This window comes from Lipophrys pholis (assembly GCF_963383615.2).
Source record: "Lipophrys pholis genome assembly, chromosome: 11".
NCBI lineage: Eukaryota > Metazoa > Chordata > Actinopteri > Blenniiformes > Blenniidae > Lipophrys > Lipophrys pholis.
The window spans coordinates 36910-59978 of NC_137631.1; the positions used below are offsets into that span (position 1 = coordinate 36910).

The following is a 23069-nucleotide window of genomic DNA, read 5'->3' on the forward strand; positions in this document are numbered from 1 at the left end:
TAGATCAGTTCATCAGGCGGGCCAATCATCACTCAGAAGCAGTGTGGTAAGTGATGCAGCTCTGAAGAGTTGTAGCACTGTGGACAGGGTGGAAAGTCCTGCTGCACCAGCACAATGAAGGTTTTCAGCTCTAAGCTCTCCTGACTGAGATGACCTTGGATTGGAATTATTGTTGTATTATTACTATTAGTGCTGTCAAAAATAACGTGATGATTAAATGAATTGATTTGAAATGTTTAACTCGTTTTTAAAAAATGATGTAATTAACTCAGTTTTTTTTACTTCTGTTTTTTTTTTTTTTTTTTTTTTTTTTACTCCCTTTAGGCCATAAGGTGAAAGCCGTATCGTTTCATCCCGTTCCGACATCAGGGCACTACAATCCCTTTACTCCATTACAAAGATATGTTAGTCCTGACCTAGATGCCCAAAGTTCTCCATTTGTAATGCCGCAGTATTTCTTTAATCAGTGTTTAAAGTCGGTACTACTTTCTGTACTAGCGTAATGATATTGTTGTCATGTGTGCTGCTGTTAGAGTCACGTGTAACCTGCTGGTCCAATAGGAGACCACAAACATTCAAGATGGCGGTGACCGGGATACAAACTTCAAGCAGTTCAGAGGAGGAAAATGCAACAGAAACTTCAAAAAAAACAAAACATAGAAAATATGTTATGTGCACCTGGTATCGGTAAAAAATGAAAAAATGCAAGATTTTTCTGTGGGAAACGTTCAGAAACTGCATCGAACGATAGCTTTGCTTGAGTAGTGAGGGCAAGACCATGGGTGACATTTATAAACACTGCATCAGTATGGATTCATGTATGGTTTCATGCAACTTGCTACAGACGATCCAGTGATAAAAAGCACCTGGATTCCGCGGAGAAACATAAAAGGGAGCATCTGGATGGTAATGAAACACAAACACAGGGAGTGAGTCTGTGCTACCAAGTGATGCCGGGAGCACCGCAGGATCATCAAGTGGAACCCCGAGAAAGAAACTCCGTTCCAGAATGGGTATAGCTATTGTTTCCTCTGGTGATATTCTGCCTGCCTTGCGCATCATCTGCAAAAAAGTGGATAAATTCATCACCGTGTCTGGAAAACGCACAAAGGATCATCTTTCTTCAGCCACATCAGCAGGTGTGTAAGAAATAATCTGTCTCTCACTCTCTCTTACACTCACACACAAACACTCTATATAAGTAATTATGAACGAAAAAAATTTTTTTGTTTGGCGTTGTGGTGATTCTGAATTTGATTCTGTAGGCTGGGTTGTACTTGTTTTAATATAGGGTACTTGTATATTGTGTTTTCAAAGGGTTGTAATTTTACTGCGGTCAAGTCAGCCGTCCCTCGTTCCTGTTTGGTGAAGTGAGCCGCTCCGAGACTGTTAAAGCCTCTTCATACTCCATAAGAAGAAGACGAAAGTTCGGCAGTGCGGGGTCCTGTCGAACAAAATGACGTCATTTCCTTCGGCCAGCTCCCTCTGGCCGAAGACATTTGTTTCGGCTGTGCCAACCACCCTGGCTGAACGATGTGGGTGCCCCACTGCCGAAACTTCTGCTCTAGGCATGCGTGTTCCAGTTCGCTCATGACTATCAGTCATATTTTAATCATATTTAGCTTGTAACATCGCTACTGTATGAGCGCCGCAGCTGGTTAAAATGTCAAGGCTTTTACATGATGCACCTGAACGCATCACGAACAGCTGTCATCTCCTGTAGTTAATACCGGACCAGCATCACGCTCGGACAAAAACTCTCTCTTTTATTACTGAAAAAGTTCAGAGGAATGTGTTTCTGAAAGCACTGGAGACCAGAAATAAACTGTGCAGTTGAAAGGTTTAAACGCCGCATCACAGACGTGTGGCTGCTGTGAGGGGCGTGGCCTGTTGTGAGGGGCGTGGCCTGCGAGTTCGGCAGCTTCTTATCGGAGTATGAACAGTCCTGCCGAAAAAGCTTTTTTTTCAGCAGCTGGCTGACGTCACTGCTGAACCTTCTTCTTGTTCTTTTGGCTTCAAAAAGGGAGGATGAAGGAGCCTTTAAGCTCTCGGTTTTCAAAAAAAGGACATTTTAAAATGATATGGTTTACACAATGGTTTACAATTAAAAATTCATAGAAATAGCTGTACCTTCATCAGTTTATATACTTATGGGATCCAATACAGACTTTGAGCCAGTAAGTCACATGACCTGGTAGATATTGAGCAAAAAAATATAAAAAATTCATGGAAATGTGAATATTATAAAAAAAAACAAAAAAACATTAAACGCTTATTAAACAAAGTGTGTCTCAATGAAAAATACAGTAATTGTGCTCAATAGCTCCCAGGTCATGTGACCTATTGACTCCAAATCAATGTTGGATTGTGTCACTAGTCATGCTTGTTCAGACACACCTCTTTTATTTAGCGTTAAATAGTCTTAATGAAAAATATTACAATTTTATTGAAAAATACAGTAATTCCAGGAGTAATTTCTCCTTGACGTTCCAAGCCTCCTTGGTCTGATTCTTCTGCTCACTCTCTGAGGCAGACGCGGAGCCCATATATGACATATTGTGTCGAGGTTTGGGGAAATGCATAGAAGACATATAGACCCTATCATTAAACTCCAGAAAAGAATTATAATGTAAGGGGATTGTGTGTATTTGAAAGAGGCAGTGCGAGAACAAATGTTAACTACAGAGGAGTTTCCTTTCAGGGAGGTATTTTCTGGAACGGACTTAGTGATGACTTAAAATTGTGTCAATCTTTGCTGTGCTTCAAAAAAAACCCACTAAAGACCAAAATAATTAATAGTTACAATGAAAAAGATTTCTGTTACTAATGTTTTGTTTTTTCTCTTGTATTACTTTAGTCATGTTTAATATGTATGTATTTTATTTATTATTATCATTTTGTCTCTGTTATGTTTAGTTTCTTCTGTTTGTTTTTCTCGTATCACTGGTGTCATGGGTAAATTGATGGGTTTTTAAGAGATAGGCAAAAATAAACCTTAGCTTCTGCCAAGACAAAATTCGGTTACAGAACAAAAAAAACAACGTGTGTGCTCATTGAAAAGCACTATGAACTGAATGTACACAAAAAATCTAACTTTGCACTAAAACTGTAACTGTAACCGAAATAAACCATTCATTCATTCCCTGCAGGGAAAGTAATGAAGTGGAAATTGTAAGAGAGACAACCTGACAACAAAGATACTGATGACAAAGGTAATTGCGGGAAGATATAAAGCAACCAAATATTTCTCCATAAAAACATGAAATGACTCTTATAAAAGACTCACTATTTGTGGCTAAAATACAGCCAACTGGACGTCTTCAAAAGACAAAATACTAAGAAGAGGTCATCAGAAAGATGATTTGTTGAATTAAATCAGTGTTGAGAGCTTTTGTATGATGTGATGATGTAGATTCTACATCAGTAGAATAAATCTAATCAGATTAAAGTCACTTTTAAGTAATTTTCTTCCCAATTTTAGACTTAATACCTTATATTTGGGCTACCCTTTTTTGCAGTGTGACCGGAACTTCAGTTTCCCACAGCACCACCACAGAAAAGCTGAGTTTACACATCTCACTGAACCCTTCATGAAAAGTTGGCTAACACCTCATTAGACCAGATCTATTTGGATCATAAGAGGAACTTCGCGAGTGGGAACAGTAAAAAGAAAAAAGAGAACTCAAAAAGTTCCAGTGAGTCATGAATAAAGGGAAGAGAAAACTCCACATCGGACCTTGAGGTGTGATATTTTGAAATTTGCAGTCTGTGAGACGAGTTTAAGTCTCCGTCTCGTCTCAGTAGCTCAAGCGTCTTGTCAGGTTGACAGTTGAGAAGCGATCCGGTCTTCCAGTTCTGAGCATGCTGCTGCTGCTGCTGCTGCTGCTTCCATCCTCCGTGAGTTACACCCTTCACTCACACACACACACACACACACACACACACACACACACACACACACACACACACACACACACACACACACACACACACACACACACACACACACACACACACACACACGGGGAGGTTTCAGTGTTCTGTGTGCTTGGCCTGCAGGATGAGGTGTGTGCTCGTCGTGTGTTGGGCCGGAGAAATCTGGACTCGGGCTTGTGCCAGTGTCGGGCAGACTCCTCCATGTGGGCGTTCCCTGCAGAAAAGTACATGTCTGTTCTGGAGCAGCTGGATACTTGTCGGGAGTCTTTAACCGACCTGGAGGAACAGGTAGGTTCTCTGAACATCCGTGTCACCGTCCAGCGTCTTCTCGGGTCACTTACATACTCATGTGAGGGCTAAGTATTGAGGGAAAGTCTTGTCTCTTGTGAAACGTTACTCCCTTTTTGTGGGTAATTGACCACCATCTTTCTGACCACAAGCATTAGCCTGTATATACAGTGATTAGCATACTCAATTAGCCTTTAGCATCCCTTTCTATGAGCTGTGTAGATGTATACGTATGAATATGGTTTTCTTCTATTGCCCTGGTACTGTGAGTAACAGTGATTTCAGTAAAGCGTTACTCTCATATGACCACTTCTTTCAGTAACGAGTAATCCAACGCGTTACTATTTCCAAATCAGTAATCGCATTAAAGTTACTAGTCCAAGTCACTGTGCGTGCACACACACACACACACACACACACACACACACACACACACACACACAAAAAGCTGGACTTCGTTGCAAAAGCAGTAAGTGGGGAAGAAAGTTAAAGAGTTTTGGCTAAACCGGTTGTCATTTTTATGCTGAGACGGTGAACGTTGTTGCCAGCAGCTGTTGAAACTAACCAAAAAGATTACTTGTAATCTAACCTAGTTACTTTTTGAAGCAAGTAATCAGTAAACTAACAGTTTCTTTTTAAAGGAGTAACTAGTAATCAGTACTTTTTAAATGTAATAGTGGTAACCCAGTGTCACAGACCAGGACGAGACCCAAATGCAGACTCGAACATCGGAGATGAGTTCAAAAGTTTATTTAAAAGTCTCAAAGTAGGAGCAAGGCTTCTGAGGAGAGGTCCAAGCCGAAGTCAGGAGATGATCAAAAGGTCCAAAAAAACCAGAGAACAGGAACACAAGGAGGATACCGAGACGCTGGATGTTCAACACGAAGTACGAAGACGATCTGGCACAGACACACTGGGAGAGAGAAGGTTAATATACATGAGGAGATGAGAAACAGGTGGAACACATTGAGGACAGTTAATTAGAAATGTGAGGGGAGACACACACGAATGTCAGGCCACGTTTACACGTTCCTGGGTATCTGAAAAAATTTCTGTGCGTTTGGCGCATTTACACATAAACACAGCTACGACTTACCACAAATGATGATTCCGGAAAACTCCGGCCACGGTGAAGATCTGGATACACTCTGTGTCTCTGTTTGCATCTAAAGGCGGGTAGGCGGAGATTTACGTCACAATTCGTGACGTGGTGTTTTTCAGGATTCTGATCGGCGATCAAGGCTTCATGCTTCTCGCTACACTGCCCCCTACAGGTTTGGCATGCTCATAGCAGCTCTGAACCAGGTGGATATGTGGGTCCATGGAAATAAAAAAAATTTCAAAGGTAGAGGGGGAAATTTCAGTTTTTGTAAAAGCCCAGGTATCTGTAAACGTGGCCTCAGACACACCGGGAGTGCTGACACCCTGGTCAGTAAAGGCTCTGTCTTGGTTTCCTGCAGCTCGTGGTGTCCGGCCAGCACCTCCCTCAGATGCAGGATCAGGTCGCCAATGTGACTTCTCGGCTGGAGCCTTACCAATACCTGCACAGCCGTGGCCTGTACACGGTGCTGACACTGCGGGAACTGTCGGAGGAGCTCAACCAGCTTGAGACGGACATCGGTGTTGTCCACAGGCAGATAAACAGCAACCAGACACAGAAACTCCACAAAGAGGTGCAAAGGAACCTGCCCTTTGACAATGTAAGTCAAATAGTAGGCCCTGACTGATGTTTTGCTTGTTTGGCGTTAATATGTTTATTAGGTTTCTACACTGCTGAAAGATGTCAAGAAGATGAAGACTTCTGACACAATCAACATGAAAACTGTCAGAGACAAACTGCGCTACCTGAAGAACAATGTGGAGTCCTGCAAGTCTATCCCTAAAGACTTCAAAGGTAATTCAATGAGTGAATGAACGAACCACCAACCTACCAGCCAATGACTGATCGATCATGTCTCACTAAATTTTAATAAGCTTGTTGAATTTGAAGAGACAAACTGCGCTACCTGAAGAACAATGTAAAGTCCTGCAAGTCTATCCCTAAGGTTCATTTCATCCTGTCTGTGCTCATATCAGTCATGTTAACCCTTATACATCTTAATATTTAAAATTCCTTATGTCATATTTGATATTCAACTTTCCATTTATTCTGTGTGGAGCAATGCTTAAATGAATCCCCATGAGATTAATAAAGTATTTCAATTCTATTCTGTTATATTCTATTTTTTCCATTTATAACAGCAATGTAACGTTCACTCTCCTAAATTCTAATTGAAATTTCATAAATAGATACAAGTGTTAGAATTTATGGTTAGTTATTAAAATTAAATTACTGTAAGTAATAGATTACTGCAAGTAATAAATCCTGGAAGTATTTTTTGACAAATTTAAATTATTAATGGAAGTAAACTATCATTTCCTCATTAACAACTCCTGAAGTAATTGATTAATTCAAGGTTCAAGGTTTTTTATTTGTCATTTAAATTGTACTGAGTACAAGAAACGAAATAGTGTACTCCTTGGTTAAAAGCAGTGTAAAAACAGGGAATAAATATACAAAAGAGTACAGGCAGATTAGAATAAATTAGAAGTAAAAATAGTGTACTTGCCAGTTAAGACCAATATAAAAACAGGACATAAATGACAGAAAAATAGTGCAGGTAATCAGAATTAAACACATGATAAAGAGCAAAGTGCAGTCAAGGTGCAGACAGTTCTTAGTAGCCATTTTGTCATTTTCCATTCAGTGCTCTCACTGCCTGGGGGAAGAAACTTTGTAGGAACCTGGTGGTCCTGCACCGGATGCTCCAGGGAAAACAGTCCATGAGAAGGGTGGGGAGTGTCCCTGATGATTGCTGCTGCCCTGCTGATGCAGCGTCTCTTAGAAGTGTCCAGCAGCGTTGGCACCTATAATCCTGCTGGCTGTTTTCACCAGCCTGTTCAGCTGCCGCTTCTCATAGTCAGTACAGCTGCCAAACCAGGAGATGAGGTGGTATTTCAGGCTTCTCTCCATGGTGCCTCTGTAGAAGGTGGTTAGTTGGATGGTAGGGAGACCAGCCTTCCTCAGTCTCTTGAGCACATGCAGTCTCTGCTGGGCTTTCTTGGTGATGGCAACAGTGTTGGTGGTGTAGGATAGATCCTCTGCCAGATGAATTCCGAGGTACTTGACACTGCTCACCCTCTCTACCAGAGCCCCGTTGATAACCAGGGGGCTATCGTCCGGCCTGCTGTGTTTCCTGAAGTCCATCACCATCTCCTTTGTCTTGCCGACATTAATGACCAGGTTGTGAGACCTGCACCAAGATGTCAGCCGCTCCACCTCCATCCTGTATGGAAGCAGTACAGTCATGGGTGACGCGACTGAACAGCAGGGGACTCAACACGCAGCCTTGGGGGGATCCTGTGTTTACAGTGATGGAGCTTGATGTTCTTCTCCCCATCTTGACTGTCTGCTGCCATTGCGTGAGGAAGCTGAGCAGTTGCAGATACTAGTGTCCATATTCAGTGACTTCAGCTTCTCCACAAGCTGTTGTGGAATGATAGAATTAAAGGCAGAGCTGAAGTCAAGGACGAGGACTCTGGCATAGGTGTTCCTGCCCTCCAGATGAGACAGAATGGAGTGGAGAATGGTGGTGATGGCATCTTCTGAGGAACGGTTTGCATTATAGGCAAACTGTAGGGGAGCCAATTTGGCGGGGAGGCATGACTTTATGTGCTGCCTGACGAGCTGCTCAAAGCATTTCATCAGCACCGGTGTGAGGGCCACAGGACGATACTCATTCAGACTGGCCGGGTTATGCTTCTTAGGCACAGGGATGATGGTGGCTCTTTTGAGGCAGGCAGGCACCACTGACTGGCTGAGAGAAGTGTTAAAGATGTCTGTTAAGACGTCTTTCAGTTGCACAGTGCAGTGTTTCAGGACCCTTCCAGGGATGTTATCAGGCCCTGCAGCTTTACGTGGGTTGACACTGGCAAGGACCTTTTTTACTCCAGCTGTGGACAGTTGTAATATCTGTTCACAACGAAGAGGGGAGAGTCTCTGTGGCTGGGGGATGTTGTCTGCCTCAAATCGTGCAAAGAAGTGGTTGAGACCATCCGGCAGGGTGGGGTCTGGGTTTACTGTCTGGCGAGGGTTAGGTTTATAGTCTACTAGGGAGTTGAAGCTCTGCCACAGTCGCCGGGTGTCCCCTGTGTCCGTGAAGTGGTTATGGACTCTCTGGACATAACGCCCATTTGCCTCCTTGATGACCTGTGACAGGTTCTTCCTGGCCGGGTTGTAAGCTGCTGCGTCACCTGATTTGAATGCTGTGTTCCTAGCTCTCAGCAACACTCGCACCTCAGCACACATCCAGGGCTTCTCGTTGTTGCGACACAAGGTTTTAACCACTGTCACGTCATCTATACATTTAGAAATGTAAGCCATGACTGATTCAGTGTACTCCTCCAAGTCAAGTCTGCTGTCGTATGTGGCTGCCTCCTTGAAGATGTCCAACTGTGTTGTCTCAAAACAGTCCTGCAGCATGGTGAGAGCATCCTGTGGCCAAACGCTGACATTCCTGGATCCAGCTTCCGCATGTTTAACCCTGGGTCGAGCAGAACCGCAAGGTGATCAGAGTTGCCAACATGTAGGAGAGGGGCCGCTCTATAAAAGTCCTTCATGTTTGTGTACACCAGATCTTATGTGTTGCTCCCTCTGGTTGCAAAGTTCACGTGCTGGTAGAATTTTGGCAGGACAGATTTGAGACTTGCCTGAGTAAAATCCCCCGCTGCGATGAAGAAGGCACCTGAATGTGCTTTCTGCTGTGCACTGATGGCGTCATGCAGCTCCTCCATAGCTTCTCTCACGTTCGCCCTCAGTGGTACATACACAGCCACGACCGCTGACAGTTCCCGTGGTAGGTAGAAGGGGCGACATCTCACCGTCAATGCCTCGATGTCAGGTGTGCAGACCATAGAGACAACCTCTGAGTCCCGGCACCACGAGTTGTTGGTGTAAACTGCAAGACCGCCGCCTCTGCACTTTCCAGTTAGCCTAGCGTCTGTCGGCTCTGTGCAGCGTTAGCCCCTGCAGATCGATCTTGGCATCCGTAATGTTCTGACTGAGCCAGGTCTCGGTGAAGAAGAGGACACAGCAGTCCCTCATGCTGCGCTGGGATGCTCTCCCCAGCCTGATGTAGTCCAGCTTGCTGTCTAGCGACCGGACATTGGCCAGGAGCACCGTTGGAACCACCGGCTTGCAGGGATTAGCCGTAAGCCTCGCACGTACTCCTCTGCTTGCCCCACTTCCGCGTGCTCTCACACCGCCCCCGATGCCTCCTCACCGGGCCAGGTAGCAGGCTAAGCTCACCTACCTCAGGAGCAGGTCTGGCTGCAGCGCTTCGCAGCTCCATTTTCCGCCACGGATGGTCAATAAGCACTGCCGATTATACACCCATCTTGTTCTTGCACACTTTACTCCACTTTCCTCGGAGTTCATAACACTTTCGCTCGCACAATCACACGTACACACTGCTGGAGCCCAAGGAGAGGTTGCTGCGAGCTCTGGCCGTGCCGCCATGTCACTTCACGAGACAAGGGACATGGCGGCTTAAAGTTAACGTGAATACATTTATTTATTCATTATTAATAAAAGGAGGCACCACCAGAGAATCTGGAAATAGCTAATACCAAACTATCAATCTCATTGCAAAAGGTTTATTTAAGTTAGTTAATATTTATGTGTAAAAATATAACCATCTTAAATAAAAGGGAAGGCGTGAGATCCAAGCACAGACTGTTACAAACCAGTGAATGCCAACAATAAATACACAATAATCACCACGAACCGTTCAATTCAGCTAACAGGCATTTATTAACAAAAGTATATTAATTCATAAATAATTCATAATTTTTTTCGTAAATCATCACATTTAAGCAACAAGCGTGATCTAACAGAGATCTAATCTACTAAACCGCAACACTATGTACTGTGTGTGTGTGTGTGTGTGTGTGTGTGTGTGTGTGTGTGTGTGTGTGTGTGTGTGTGTGTGTGTGTGTGTGTGTGTGTGTGTGTGTGTGTGTGTGTGTGTGTGTGTGTGTGTGTGTGTGTGTGTGACCTCGAACGTCCACCAGAGGGAGGCAGACGTTGGAAGTTCAGGGTGATGACATGATGGCCACAAGAGGGCGATGCAATGACTTGAGCGCCCACCGGGCGGTGGTACCCCAAGAAACTGCAATGACCCACGCGTCCACTCGAGACGTCTGACTCACTCTTTCTGGAGGCCTGTCAGTTGCTTAGCAACCAGATAAACAAGACACCCGTCGCATGCGCAAGGCGGGTCTCAAAGAGCCAAAATAGCGGCACCGTTTGACCGGCGCAGAACCGTTGCTGGAGCAACAGAGATGCTTCCCGAGGTCATATCACAACTGGACGGCTTTGTCGGCCCCTTTCTGAACTTCGGAATTTTAACTGGATATCGAAACATGCAGTTAGAACTCTGGTGACTGTACAGATGTATCCGGGAGCACAAGGTAGCAGTTTGGTGACTTCTTGTGACTGTGTGTGTGAGCGTTTATCAAATCTCGATTAAATAATGGTGACGAGGAAGTCAGGGTTAGTAAGACGGAGAGAAGAAGGAAAGTTTGGTGAGAAAGTTCGGCTCCGATTCCCAGATCCTTCTGGTTCTGTAGGTTTCTCCTCCTCTGAGTCTGGTTCTGCAGGTTTCTCCTCCTCTTGAGTCTGGTTCTGCAGGTTTCTCCTGATTCTGGTTCTGCAGGTTTCTCCTGATTCTGGTTCTGCAGGTTTCTCTTGATTCTGGTTCTGTAGGTTTCTCCTCCTCTGAGTCTGGTTCTGCAGGTTTCTCCTCCTCTGAGTCGGGTTCTGCAGGTTTCTCCTCCTCTTGAGTCTGGTTCTGCAGGTTTCTCCTCCTCTGAGTCTGGTTCTGCAAGTTTCTCCTCCTCTGAGTCTGGTTTTGCATGTTTCTCTTTCTCTTGAGTCTGGTTCTGCAGGTTTCTCCTCCTCTGAGTCTGGTTCTGCAAGTTTCTCCTCCTCTGAGTCTGGTTTTGCATGTTTCTCTTTCTCTTGAGTCTAAGTTCTGTTTAGCAGGTTTCTTCCTTTCAGACTTCAAAGGTAATTCAATGAATGAATGAACCATCAACCAACCAATCATGCGTCACTAAATTTTATAAAGCTTGTTGAATTTGAAGATGAGATCAAGCATTTGATACGATTTCAGATCTTCCTGGTATCTAAGAAGTTCATTAAAACTTTTGTTGTTCTGTCAAAACTACAAAATATTTCTCTTTCCAGGCTTAACAAGTCCTATTAACTTCCTGACACTTTTCCCTTCAAGCAAATGAAATGGAAGGAGGTCTTCAAGGTCTGGTTATGAGCTTTGTTATTACTGCGTCTACACATAAACAATGTCGATCTGGCCTGAACGTGCAAGTTGATATTCAAAGTGTTGTGTTGATGTGGTTGTGCTTTGTTTTGGTTATGGATTGTGAGGACTCAACAATGGACCCTTACACAAAAAAAATATATAAATTCTAAAATATATTTAATTTCAATATATCAAAATATTTAGTATTCTGAATTATTTGTAACTGAAAATATTTAGTAAAGCTAATGTCTGTCTTGGCATCACAAACTTATTCTGAATCATAATTAACAACAAAAAAACCAAGAATGCATCTATATGCATCATATATATTGAAATGTATGTAATAATATACTCAATACACTTTGTGATATATGTAGATGAATATATTGAGATATATTGAAATATTTCTAATAATATACTTAATATTGTACCCTTCTGAATATATGATAAATGTATTTACTTTTATATTGAAATAGATTTAATAATGTACTTAATACACTTCAGAATTTAATTATTCACATATGACCATATACAAATATATATATGTACTGTCAAAAATAACGCGTTAATTTAATTAATTGATTTAAAATGTTTAACTCGTTAAAACTGCGTTAATTACGTTAAATGTTTTTGTTTACTTTCGGGTTTTTTGTTTGTTTTTTCCTCCCTTCCCGGAGCAGCAGCATGAGGTGTGTGTGTGTGTGTGTGTGTGTGTGTGTGTGTGTGTGTGTGTGTGTGTGTGTGTGTGTGTGTGTGTGTGTGTGTGTGTGTGTGTGTGTGTGTGTGTGTGTGTGTGTGTGTGTGTGTGTGTGTGTGTGTGTGTGTGTGTGTGTGTGTGCGTGCGTGCGTGCGTGCAGGTCTGTGTGTGTGTGTGTTTGTGTGGCAATCAAAATGTTGTATATTTTAGTGCTGTCAATTGATTTAAACAAAATTAGTAATTAATTGCACAATTTTCTGTAATTAATGACATTGTTTTTCTACTGAAGACTGAAGCTTGTCATGGATATTTAATGAGAGAAAACCACAGAATTAATGTCAACTCTACACACAGAGTCTATTTAAATTTAAAAGACTATTTTATAACGTCCTTTTAGCTTTGTGTGAAACTGTTTCTCTCCAAGATCAGCAAAATTATAAAATCATAAATTAATAAACATCTAACATTAGTCTGGGTTTTGTGTTAGAGTGCAGGTCCACCACTTTGAGAATATTAATATAGTGGCAAAGATATACTGTAACTCAAACACACACACACACACACACACACACACACACACACACACACACACACACACACACACACACGTAAAATAAAAAAGACCAATGGGTAAGTGGCAGAGAGGTGAGGCAGCGCACCTGATCGACATCAGTTGCGCTGCCTCACCTCTCTGCCCATAAAGGAGGAGCTTCCCGGACACAGATGTGACAGGCTGAGGAAACACACTGGCTGTAGAGTCGGTGTGGTGAACTGTTTGAGTTTTGTGGTTTAGTTTTGTTAAATAAAATTTTACATCTATTTTCTCTAGATTCTGCATGTTCCTAAAACTGTGGCTGGTTTAAGAACTACAGCTCTGAGATAGTTATGAATTAACACAATTATCTATTAAACAAAGACATTCTCACCACATGGTTAGCTGTACAGGACACCGGTGTGCCCTCCCCAATTTAAGGATGAGAAAGAGAGTGATTCAACACAAACAACAAATTGATCAACTCTGGTTGCTTGTAGTCTTCCTGGGAACCACCTCCAGTGACCCCTTCTGTGCTCCACTCTGGGCCAATCACAATGGACTCCTGTTCTGTGAGGCAGGATCCAGTTTGCAGTCACTTCCTTGTTTACACTGCAATAGGCTATTCTCTGAGCATTAGTGAGGCCACATGGTGGAAAATGGAGGGAAGCTCATGGCAGAATGCAATCCTATTGTCTCTAAAACAGTGAGGCGAATATGGCAGACTACATAGAACAATTCAAGTTAAAATAATTCAACAGTTTAGTTAATTAAAGAATACAGTTTCAAAATTCCATCTCTGTGGGGGAATCCGACGGTGGCGTGCATCACTGCCACAGGGTATTTAATCAAACAACTTTCATTCTTATTTGCAAATCAGATATGCTGTCTATCAACTTTAAACATTAGTGCACATGAATACGTCAATATCCGAACATGAAAAATGTATCCTGTCATCCCATTTAATGTTGGCCTTTTTTGTTTTTCTTGTCTTTCTTGTTGGCATCTGTAGCATTTAAAGCTCCAAGAGCCCGTGTGGACGACTGGAATGGAAAGAGCAAATGTTACATCTGGGTTATCATGTCAAATTCAAGTTCCGAGCATGCACTCACAAAGTGTAAAAAGTTTGTTCAGCCAAAATATCTGTAGATTAAATTACAGATTTCAATTTCCATGTACACATTTGAACATGTTTGGGGGGGAAAACAAAAAAATACACTTTCTTTGATCCATATTAGATTCTTGTGTTTTCTGCTATTACCCTTTGGCCAGTGCTGCTGTGTTGTGCTGACGTTTGATAGAAATCACAGATTTCACAGCCGTTCTAAAATCTGGAACCATTTTCTCTTTGCAGGTCAGAACAAGCGCTGCTTTAAAGGTCTGATCACTGGCTTCAGCCCCCCGGTCACCTCCAAGGTCAGCCCTCATGGTAAGGACAAACTCTCCGGCTCGTGGGGCAAACAGGCGCAGGCAGACAGCGACGGGCAGAAGAACAGCTACTGGGTCCAGCCTCTGCTCAACACCAACATCTATGGAAACACTCTGCGGGTTTACCGAACCTACGAGGACTTCATGGCCTCCAGCAACCAGCAGGACTTCACCTTCTCCCCTTCCTTCACCGACGCCAAGACCCTGGAGGGTCCCAGTGCCGTCCTGTATGGCGAGGCCTTGTACTACCACTGCTACCGCTCAGCAGACATCTGCCGCTTCGACCTGAAGACCAACCTGGTCACACGGGCGACACTTCCAGGCACCGGGGTGGGCTTCAACAACAAGTTCCCCTACTGCTACTACGACTGCCGGCCAAACAGCGACGTGGACCTGGAGGCCGACGAGATGGGGCTGTGGGCCATCTATGCCACCGTCGGTAACCACGGCAACCTGGTAGTGAGCCGGGTGACGTGGGACAGCCAGGCTCAGACCCTGAACGTGACTCGGACGTGGGAGACGAGGCAGTTCAAGAAGTCGGCTACCAACGCCTTCATGGCGTGCGGCGTGCTGTACGCCACACGCTACGTGGACGAGTTCCGCGAGGAGGTTTTCTACGCCTTCAACACAGAGTCAGGCCGAGAGGACAACTCGCTCACTCTGCCGCTGGAGAAGGTGTCCAAAGGCGTGGCCAGTCTCAGCTACAACCCTACCGACCAGCAGCTCTACATGTACAACGACGGATATCTGCTGGCCTACCAGACGCACTTCTAGTCTCAAACTCTCCGTTCAAACATTCATCCCAGAAGAATCCAGCAAAGGATCAAATCCATGGTTTTCTATATAAGCTTCTTATTCTCAGAAAATTACATGCGCTCAATAAAGAATTACCATAATTTCCGGACTATAAGCCGCTACTTTTGTCACATGCTTTGAACCCTACAGCTTAAACAATGACGCTGGGTTAACAAGCTTTATGTCCACAACATGTCAAAAAATACATCGTTCTCATTAGGTGGCCTATATAATATAACAACATTAAACGACATTTCAGGAGATAGACAAATTGTGACTCCAACACATTCCAAGCCATTTTGAGGAAGATCGATCTGTTTGCATTGGATATTACTTTTAACATACCATGACACACCACCTCCTTTTTTATGTGGTCTGTCATGTCTGAATACATTGTAATTCTGAAAAGTGTAGGCACTGCTGGGCTATTTTTCATCAGCTATGTTTCTGAGACCCCTAAATAGTCTAGATTTGAATCATATAAAAGTATTTCCAGTTGTCCCGTTTTAGATATAAGGCTTCTGATGTTGATGTGTCCACCAAAAATCCCCTTTGGTTTTAACTTCAGGGTCCCATAGAATGTTCTCATGATTAACAGTTTGTAGGTGTTTTGTTTGCAGTTATCTGTTTGTTACCTTAGTGGTTGAAAGTTTGGGTACTGCTGGTGGTCGTGGTACTGGTCCTAGTCTGCGGCCTACTGATGGTGCACATAGCTCCGGTAGTAGCTCCTGGCCCGCTGCTGGTGGTCGTAGCTCCGATGTAGGCCCGAATCAAATCAAATCAAACTTTATTTATAGAGTACTTTTCATACAGACAATTGTAACACAAAGTGCTTCACATAAAAAAAAGAATAAAATAGAAACACGTGCATGAACACACACGCACACATTCACATTCACGTTCACGTACACACACACACACACACATACACCCACACACACACACACACATACACATTCACATTCACATACACGTACACGTACACGTTCACATACACATACACACCCCAAGTGCCTGTAACAAACTATAAAAACTGATGTAAGAGTACAGGAGGAGTCAGAGAAGTCACCACAGGGAGAACTGGCTTGTGGTGACCAAGTGTTCATAGCGACGTTGCTTTTTGCTCCTTCGATGTCGCCTCTTCCTGTCATTGTGAAGCAGAATTCACCAGCGTTGGATTGTTCACCACTAATAGGGAACGTGAGCGGGGGTTATACCAACATGAGTCAGGTTAGGTTTACCTACTGATGATGTGTTGTTGCAATAGTAATCCTGCTCACTTCTGAAGACATAACTTTTATGAGTATGCCTAACAGTATAGGACCTGAGACCCGGTACTGGTCCCTGTCCCATTGCCTTTTAAGTGCCTGACAAATCAATCAAGCATTTCATTGGGACTATGTACTTTAACAAATTAAACTTTTACTTACATACTTTGTGTGGTGTGAGGTGCAATTTTAATTACAACTTCTAAATTGATCAAATGAATGAGCTTTACATAGTGATATATGAACATAAAAGCAACAGCAGTGAAAACAGTCAAATTGAGCTCTGGGACCCAAAGGGTTAACTCTGTTTGATGCCTGTTGTCTGCACCAGTTTGACTGAACCTGATCCGACTGGGTGTCATGAGCTGTGGTTTTCTCTGGAAATAGTGTCGCAAGAAGTCCGAGTCAGCAGAAAGCTGCCTTTTGCGTCTCTTTATTTTCAGAACCAATAATTACTGTCAGAGGTTGTTTTTTTTTTCAAGCTGCTTGAAGAGTCCAACCCAAACTCAAAAAAGAATACTCAAGCTGCATTTAACAATGCTGATCTGGATTAAATAAATCGAAAAATTATGTTTGAATACAATCAAACTTAGAGTTGAGAAAAGGTTGAAAAAATGAGTGCAGGAGCTGTGAAGCAAGAGGCAGTAAGCAGTGGCGCACAGCAGGGGGCGCTGTGCTCCCATACCGAGTGCACACACACACACACAAACACAGGCACACTGTACATAGCTTTTCTGTTTAGTAGATTAGATTTCTGTTAGATGACGTTTGCTACTTAGATATGTTGATTTATGAATTAATACATTTTTGTTAATAAACGCCTGTGAGCTGGTGATTGTTGTGTATTTATTATCGACATTCACTGGTTTGTAACAGGCTGTGCTCGGATCTCACACCTTCCCTTTTATTTAAGTTAGTTAATATTTTGCACAGAAATATTATATAACTCAAATACATTCTTTTTAAACGAGACTGATAGTTTGGCAATTAGCTATTTCGAGAATCTCCGGTGGTGCCGGTTGTTATTAACGACTGAATAACGGATTTATTCAAACTAATAGTTTTTAATTAATCATATTTTAAGTCTACATTTTAAGTAATTAATCAGTTACTTTGGCAGTTGCTAGTGACTAAATCACAGTTTACTTCAATTAATAATAAAAAAAATTCATAAATTACTTCCAGTGATTTAGTTCAAAGTTCAAAAGTTCAAAGTTCAAAAAGTTTATTTGTCAGATATGCTGCATGTTGCCATGCAGCACAAATGAAATTGCAGTCCTCCCCATCAGTGCAAAAGTGCAAACAATTTAGGAGTAAATAAAGTAAAATAAAATAAAATAACAGGAATAGAATTTATTACTTCCTGTAATCTGTTACTTAGATTATAAAGTATCTTCCTCACTAACATACAGATTATAGAGCATCTCATTTCACTAACATCCAGATAACAGAGTACCCTCCTCACTAAAAGCCAGATTATAGAGCATCTCCTTTCACTAGCATTCAGATTATAGAGCATCTGCATCCACTAACATCCAGATTATAGAGCATCTCATTTCACTAGCATCCAGATTATAGAGCATCTGCATCCACTAACATCCAGATTATAGAGCATCTCATTTAACTAACATCCAGATAACGGAGTACCCTCCTCACTAAAAACCAGATTATAGAGCATCTCCTTTCACTAACATCAAGATTATAGATCATCCACCGCCACTAACATCCAGATTATAGAGCACATCCTGCTCTAACATTCAGATTATAGAGCATCTTAATACACTAACACCCAGATTATAGAGCATCTCCATCCTCTAACATCCAGATTATAGAGCATCTGCCCCCACTAACATCCAGATTATAGAGCATCTTCCTCCACTAACACCCAGATTATAGAGCATTTTCATCCTCTAACTTCCAGATTATAGAGCATCTTCCTCCTCTAACATCCAGATTATAGAGCATCCTCCTCCGGCCTGTTTGGGAAAGATCTGTCCCTTCAATCTGAATTACACGATGTGTGTGAGTGGTGATAAAAATCTAATCTTATTTTTTTAAAGTATTTTCAGTGAACAGCTGCCTGTGATCCAGTGCGTCTCTGCAGCGATGCATTAAAGTGCCACTGACAATGTGGGACAAACTGTACACGGTTTCCACAGCCGGGTCAGTAGACCAAACGGCCGGCCTCCTTTGTACATGTTACAGCATATACATGACGTCTCAGGAGCATTAATCCACTCTCTCTCTCTCTAACCCTATTATCAGCACGCCTCTTCCTCCACGCTATAATCAGCACATACTGTCCGCATTACCAGTGATTACAGAGCACATTACAGCCATGCAGTGATTAGACTGAACGTTGGTCTCTAATAGGAAACTTTCAAACGGCTTGAATGGAGGGAAAATAACACGGCTGGCATGTTGTCGAGGTGAAACGTGCAGCTGCAGAACTAAGAGGTGAAGTGTGGAGAGGCTGAGCGATTTTAAAACTGTGGATTAACACATGCGAATGAAGGGTGCGTGCGTGCGTGCGTGCGTGCGTGCGTGCGTGCGTGCGTGCGTGCGTGCGTGCGTGCGTGCGTGCGTGCGTGCGTGCGTTCGTGCGTGCGTGCGTGAGAGATCATTTATTTCTGCTGGCTGGGAAAAAAAAATAATAATAATGTTTTCATTTGAAACGTTGCCATGTAAAGACTGTTTGGTGCTTGATTCTCACCGCACCAGCTTCCTGAGGCGGTGACGCGTTTATTTATGGACTTTTAGATGCTTCCCTTTAGAATATTTTAGCAGCAGGATTGAAAAAAAAAGTGAAGGAAAAAGTACTTTATTTGTTTGGTTCCGTGTCTTTCTGGAGTCAAAAAGAAGAAACATCTCCATTAATTAGTAATAAGTTCAACAGAAAGAAATGACCTCAGCTTGCGTTTTGCAGGAAAAGCAATTCAATTCAACTTTATTTACATAGCAGCAAATACGACACATTCATTTCTTGAAGCAGTCCTCACTGTAGCTTCAGTAAATAGAAAAGTCTTGAGTAGAACCTTAAAAGTAGAGCCTGTTTCAGTCTCCCTAACTGAAACTGGGATCTGGTTCCACATCAGAGGAACCTGAAAGCTGAAAGCTCTACCTCCATTCTACTTTTAGAAAAGCTAGGAACCTCCAGTAAGCCAGCACTCTGAGAACCAAGAGTTCTTCTGGGGAGATCTGGGACCAGCAGTTCTTTAAGATCTGATGGAACCTGGTTGTTAAGAGCGTTCTAAGTTAGAAGGAGGATTTTAAATTCTCTTCTAGATTGAAGAGGGAGCCAATGAAGCGAGGTTAGTATTGGAGTGAGCTGATCTCTGGTGCTGGTTCTTGTCAGAACTCTGGCTGCAGCATTTTGAATCAACTGAAGACTTTTGAAGCAGTTATTGTTTCACCCTGATAATAGGGAGTTACAATAGTTACAGGATTTAGACAATAGAGAACGAATATTTAACAGTCCACATCTGATTGTTGTGGGAGTTTGTTTACCTATGGAGGTAGTTTAGATTTTTATCAGATTCCTATGATTAACTCCTCTCCTGTAGGATTCATCTGGTCTTAGATAAAATGGTGGTGGAACAGACACAGTCTCCACATGAAGGGTTTGGTTGTTAGAGGGTGAGGGGGCAGCAGGAAGAAAGTTTTCTTTTGAGAACACAGATGATGAGGATGTAGTTCACAGAAAATGACAGTAGGGGGTAGTGGTGCTACCAACAGCAGCCTGAGGAGTCCACGAGGAAGGGCACTCGGGGGCGTGTCCATGGACTGTAAACAGTCAGTCTGGAGGGGATGAATGTACCATATGTAGCACATTAGCAGCTATTATCTGCTAATATCTGACTCCCCAGCATGCTGGGATGAAGTCCGTCAGGAGGAAGAAGGAGGGACGATTCCAGAACAGGTTAAAGTTATTCACAAAATCTATATTGTGGCTTCTGCAGGCGGAAGTCAGAAACATGTTCAGGCTTAAAATTCTGCTGAAGCGAGCTGAGCCTCGACCAAGTGTGGGAATGAGCCTGGAGATAAAAACAGACTTTCCACAACTACTGAAAAACTTAAAAAGCTCATTAAAGTCCTTCTTATTCACTTCGGATTGCCGCCGGGCTCAGAATTAGTGTTTGAGGAGAGCGACCGTGATGCAGTCTGGACTCACTTTAGCTCATCACACAAACCAAGAGAACCCCAAGAGGTAAACATGATGTTTAGAGACTAGTGCGGTTCACTGCCTCCGTTCATTTGAGCTGCAGAGCGTCGAGACACAGTGACCAAGTCAGAAAAAAACCATCGCAAACTACCTGAGAACTGATGGAAATGGCTGTAAATGCAATGAAATCCATCAAAAATTTAAAAAACCGACAAAAGCCAACAATTAAACCGAAACAATCCAACACTCAGGCTCTGCTAACACTTCAGGCAGATGTGACGTGATTTAGATTTTTAAACAAAGCTTTTCTGTGGTTGTGCCAAATCCGATGGGAGAGGATTCCGCAGACGTGGTGCAGTGTCAGAGCGGGTCCTTCAATCTTCATTGGTTTTCCCCAGACTCTATTCATCTGTGGAGCAAGTCTCTGGGGTCGGGTCTTGGAGTCGAGGGAGTTCCAGGTGGGGTGTTTGCAGTTCGCTCAAGGTGGAGCGGCGGCTAAAACGTAGCGGCTTCTGAAGCGGAGCGGCTACTGGGCGGAGCGGCTACTGGGTGGAGCGGCGGCTGGGCGGAGCGGCTACTGGGCGGAGCGGCGGATGGGCGGAGCGGCTACTGGGCGGAGCGGCGGCTGGGCGGAGCGGCGGCTGGGCGGAGCGGCGGCTGGGCGGAGCGGCGGCTGTTTATTATTGAACCTCAAACTGCCCCCATTGGAGTGACAGCGCCTTGCACGGCTGCAGCCTCTAATGGTGTGTGAATGTGTGTGTGAATGTGTGTGTGAATGTGTGTGTGAATGGGTGAATGTGTGTGTGAATGTGTGTGTGAATGTGTGTGTGAATGTGTGTGTGAATGTGTGTGTGAATGTGTGTGTGAATGGGTGTGTGAATGGGTGTGTGAATGGGTGAATGTGTGTGTGAATGTGTGTGTGAATGTGTGTGTGAATGGGTGTGTGAATGGGTGAATGTGTGTGTGAATGTGTGTGTGAATGGGTGAATGTGTGTGTGAATGTGTGTGTGAATGTGTGTGTGAATGTGTGTGTGAATGGGTGTGTGAATGGGTGAATGTGTGTGTGAATGTGTGTGTGAATGGGTGAATGTGTGTGTGAATGTGTGTGTGAATGGGTGTGTGAATGGGTGAATGTGTGTGTGAATGGGTGTGTGAATGGGTGAATGTGTGTGTGAATGGGTGTGTGAATGTGTGTGTGAATGGGTGAATGTGTGTGTGAATGTGTGTGTGAATGTGTGAATGTGATGAACCATGTAAAGCTTCGGGGCTGCTGTCAGTGAAAAGGCGCTATATAAGTGAGTCCATTTACTAACTGAGACTTGAATAAGGAATGCACACTTTTTATATATATATTCATTCATTACACATGACAACAGTGCTCGGAATCACTGAAAATGCAACTTTGCGAAAATGGCTTTCGAGGTGGAACTTTTAGAAAATGCTCCGACTCCATGAAAATGGGGGGAAAATGTAACCTTTTTTTTTAAAATGCTGCTGCTGGTCACCACAGCGGTAGTAAGTAGTTCTTGTTTCACTGCATGTTTCCTGGCATGTCAGCAGTTTTGCCGAGCCCAGCAGGTTTCCATGAGAGCTGGATGTTGAAGGTTGACTGTAGATTGATTCACGAGCAGCTCGGCCGCATGTTCACTGCCGCTGCTGCTGCTGAAAGAGGACGGGCCGAAGTTTGTGTTGGCAGTTTTAGCAAAGCCACAAAGGTGTTGGCCTGGAAGAGAGAGGATAACGGGGGGGTGGGGGGGGGGGGGGGGGGGGGGGGGGGGGCTCTGCATGGGTGGGACCTGCTCCCGCTGTTATAAGAAGCCGTCTAATGACAAGGCAGCTCAGAGTTTGGTTTTATTTTTGGAGAAAGGCTGCTGCAGAAGGAAAATCTGGAAGCAATCCACCGTCTCTGCATTAAATGACAGGCTGCATGGAAAAGCCAGTGTGTGTGTGTGTGTGTGTGTGTGTGTGTGTGAAGTTACTGTTTTACTGTCAAATGTGTGTTTTTCCACTCAGAGCTTCTGCTCAGATGTTCCTCTTGTCCGAATCCCAGAAACCCCGCAGCAGAACTCTGTGTAAGGATTTACAATCAGGAATGTGACGTGTCACCCTGTTGGAGGCCTCAGCACCGTCCCTCCTGCTCATGATTAAAAAGTATTTCAGTCGTATGTCTCCGCTGAACAAACACACACAAGTTCCCCTCATGTTGATGTTAGACACATCTTCGCCCACATTCAGACAGGAAGAACCCTCAGCCACACAAGTCTTCTATTTGATGTTTATTGGTGAGCCCAAACGTGCTTCTACAAACACAATATTTCCTGTTTGTGCTCATGAGTTGGTACCTTTCCAGTGTTTCTGGTCATTTCTCTCTTAACCTGAACCTTCCATGCTGTTGTGACGTATGAATATTTCTGGATGTGTTTTCTCTGTGTAGCCGCATTCATTATTTCATTCCTGGAAATATCAAGAATCTCTTGTCTGGAGCTGAGCTGCTTTTGACTGTAAGTTTCACATGTGAAGGAATCAAGCTCAGAGATTTCAGTTTTCACAGTTCTGCAGATATCAGGAGATAGAAAAGAAAGTTTTACCTGAAGAGGGAGAA

The 23069-nt window shown here is 43.4% G+C and overlaps 1 protein-coding gene across 6 annotated transcripts; it reads left to right on the top strand.

The window, feature by feature from the left end:
- The first annotated feature begins 528 nt into the window (after nucleotides 1–528).
- Nucleotides 529–16471, top strand: LOC308117032 (olfactomedin-like). Of its 6 annotated transcripts, none has more exons than XM_080475624.1 (7): nucleotides 560–1139; nucleotides 3150–3212; nucleotides 3805–3897; nucleotides 4060–4224; nucleotides 5685–5897; nucleotides 5986–6118; nucleotides 14169–15869. In XM_080475624.1, exons 2-7 carry the CDS (start codon nucleotides 3204–3206, stop codon nucleotides 15014–15016), a joined length of 1461 nt encoding a protein of 486 aa, XP_080331750.1. In that variant the 5' UTR covers nucleotides 560–1139; nucleotides 3150–3203; the 3' UTR covers nucleotides 15017–15869. The 6 variants fall into 6 exon arrangements, with proteins under 6 accessions (XP_080331755.1, XP_080331750.1, XP_080331751.1 ...); XM_080475625.1 differs by having other exon boundaries at nucleotides 570–1139; nucleotides 3519–3897; nucleotides 14169–16471; XM_080475629.1 differs by lacking the exon at nucleotides 3150–3212 and having other exon boundaries at nucleotides 529–1139; nucleotides 3802–3897.
- Nucleotides 16472–23069: the final 6598 nt, after the last annotated feature.

Excerpts from the sequence above, each read along its gene's own strand:
- LOC308117032 (XM_080475624.1), top strand. Across the intron at positions 4,225-5,684 it reads TAACCGACCTGGAGGAACAG|CTCGTGGTGTCCGGCCAGCA; the intron begins GTAGGTTCTCTG and ends GGTTTCCTGCAG. Across the intron at positions 5,898-5,985 it reads CACAGAAACTCCACAAAGAG|GTTTCTACACTGCTGAAAGA; the intron begins GTGCAAAGGAAC and ends TATGTTTATTAG.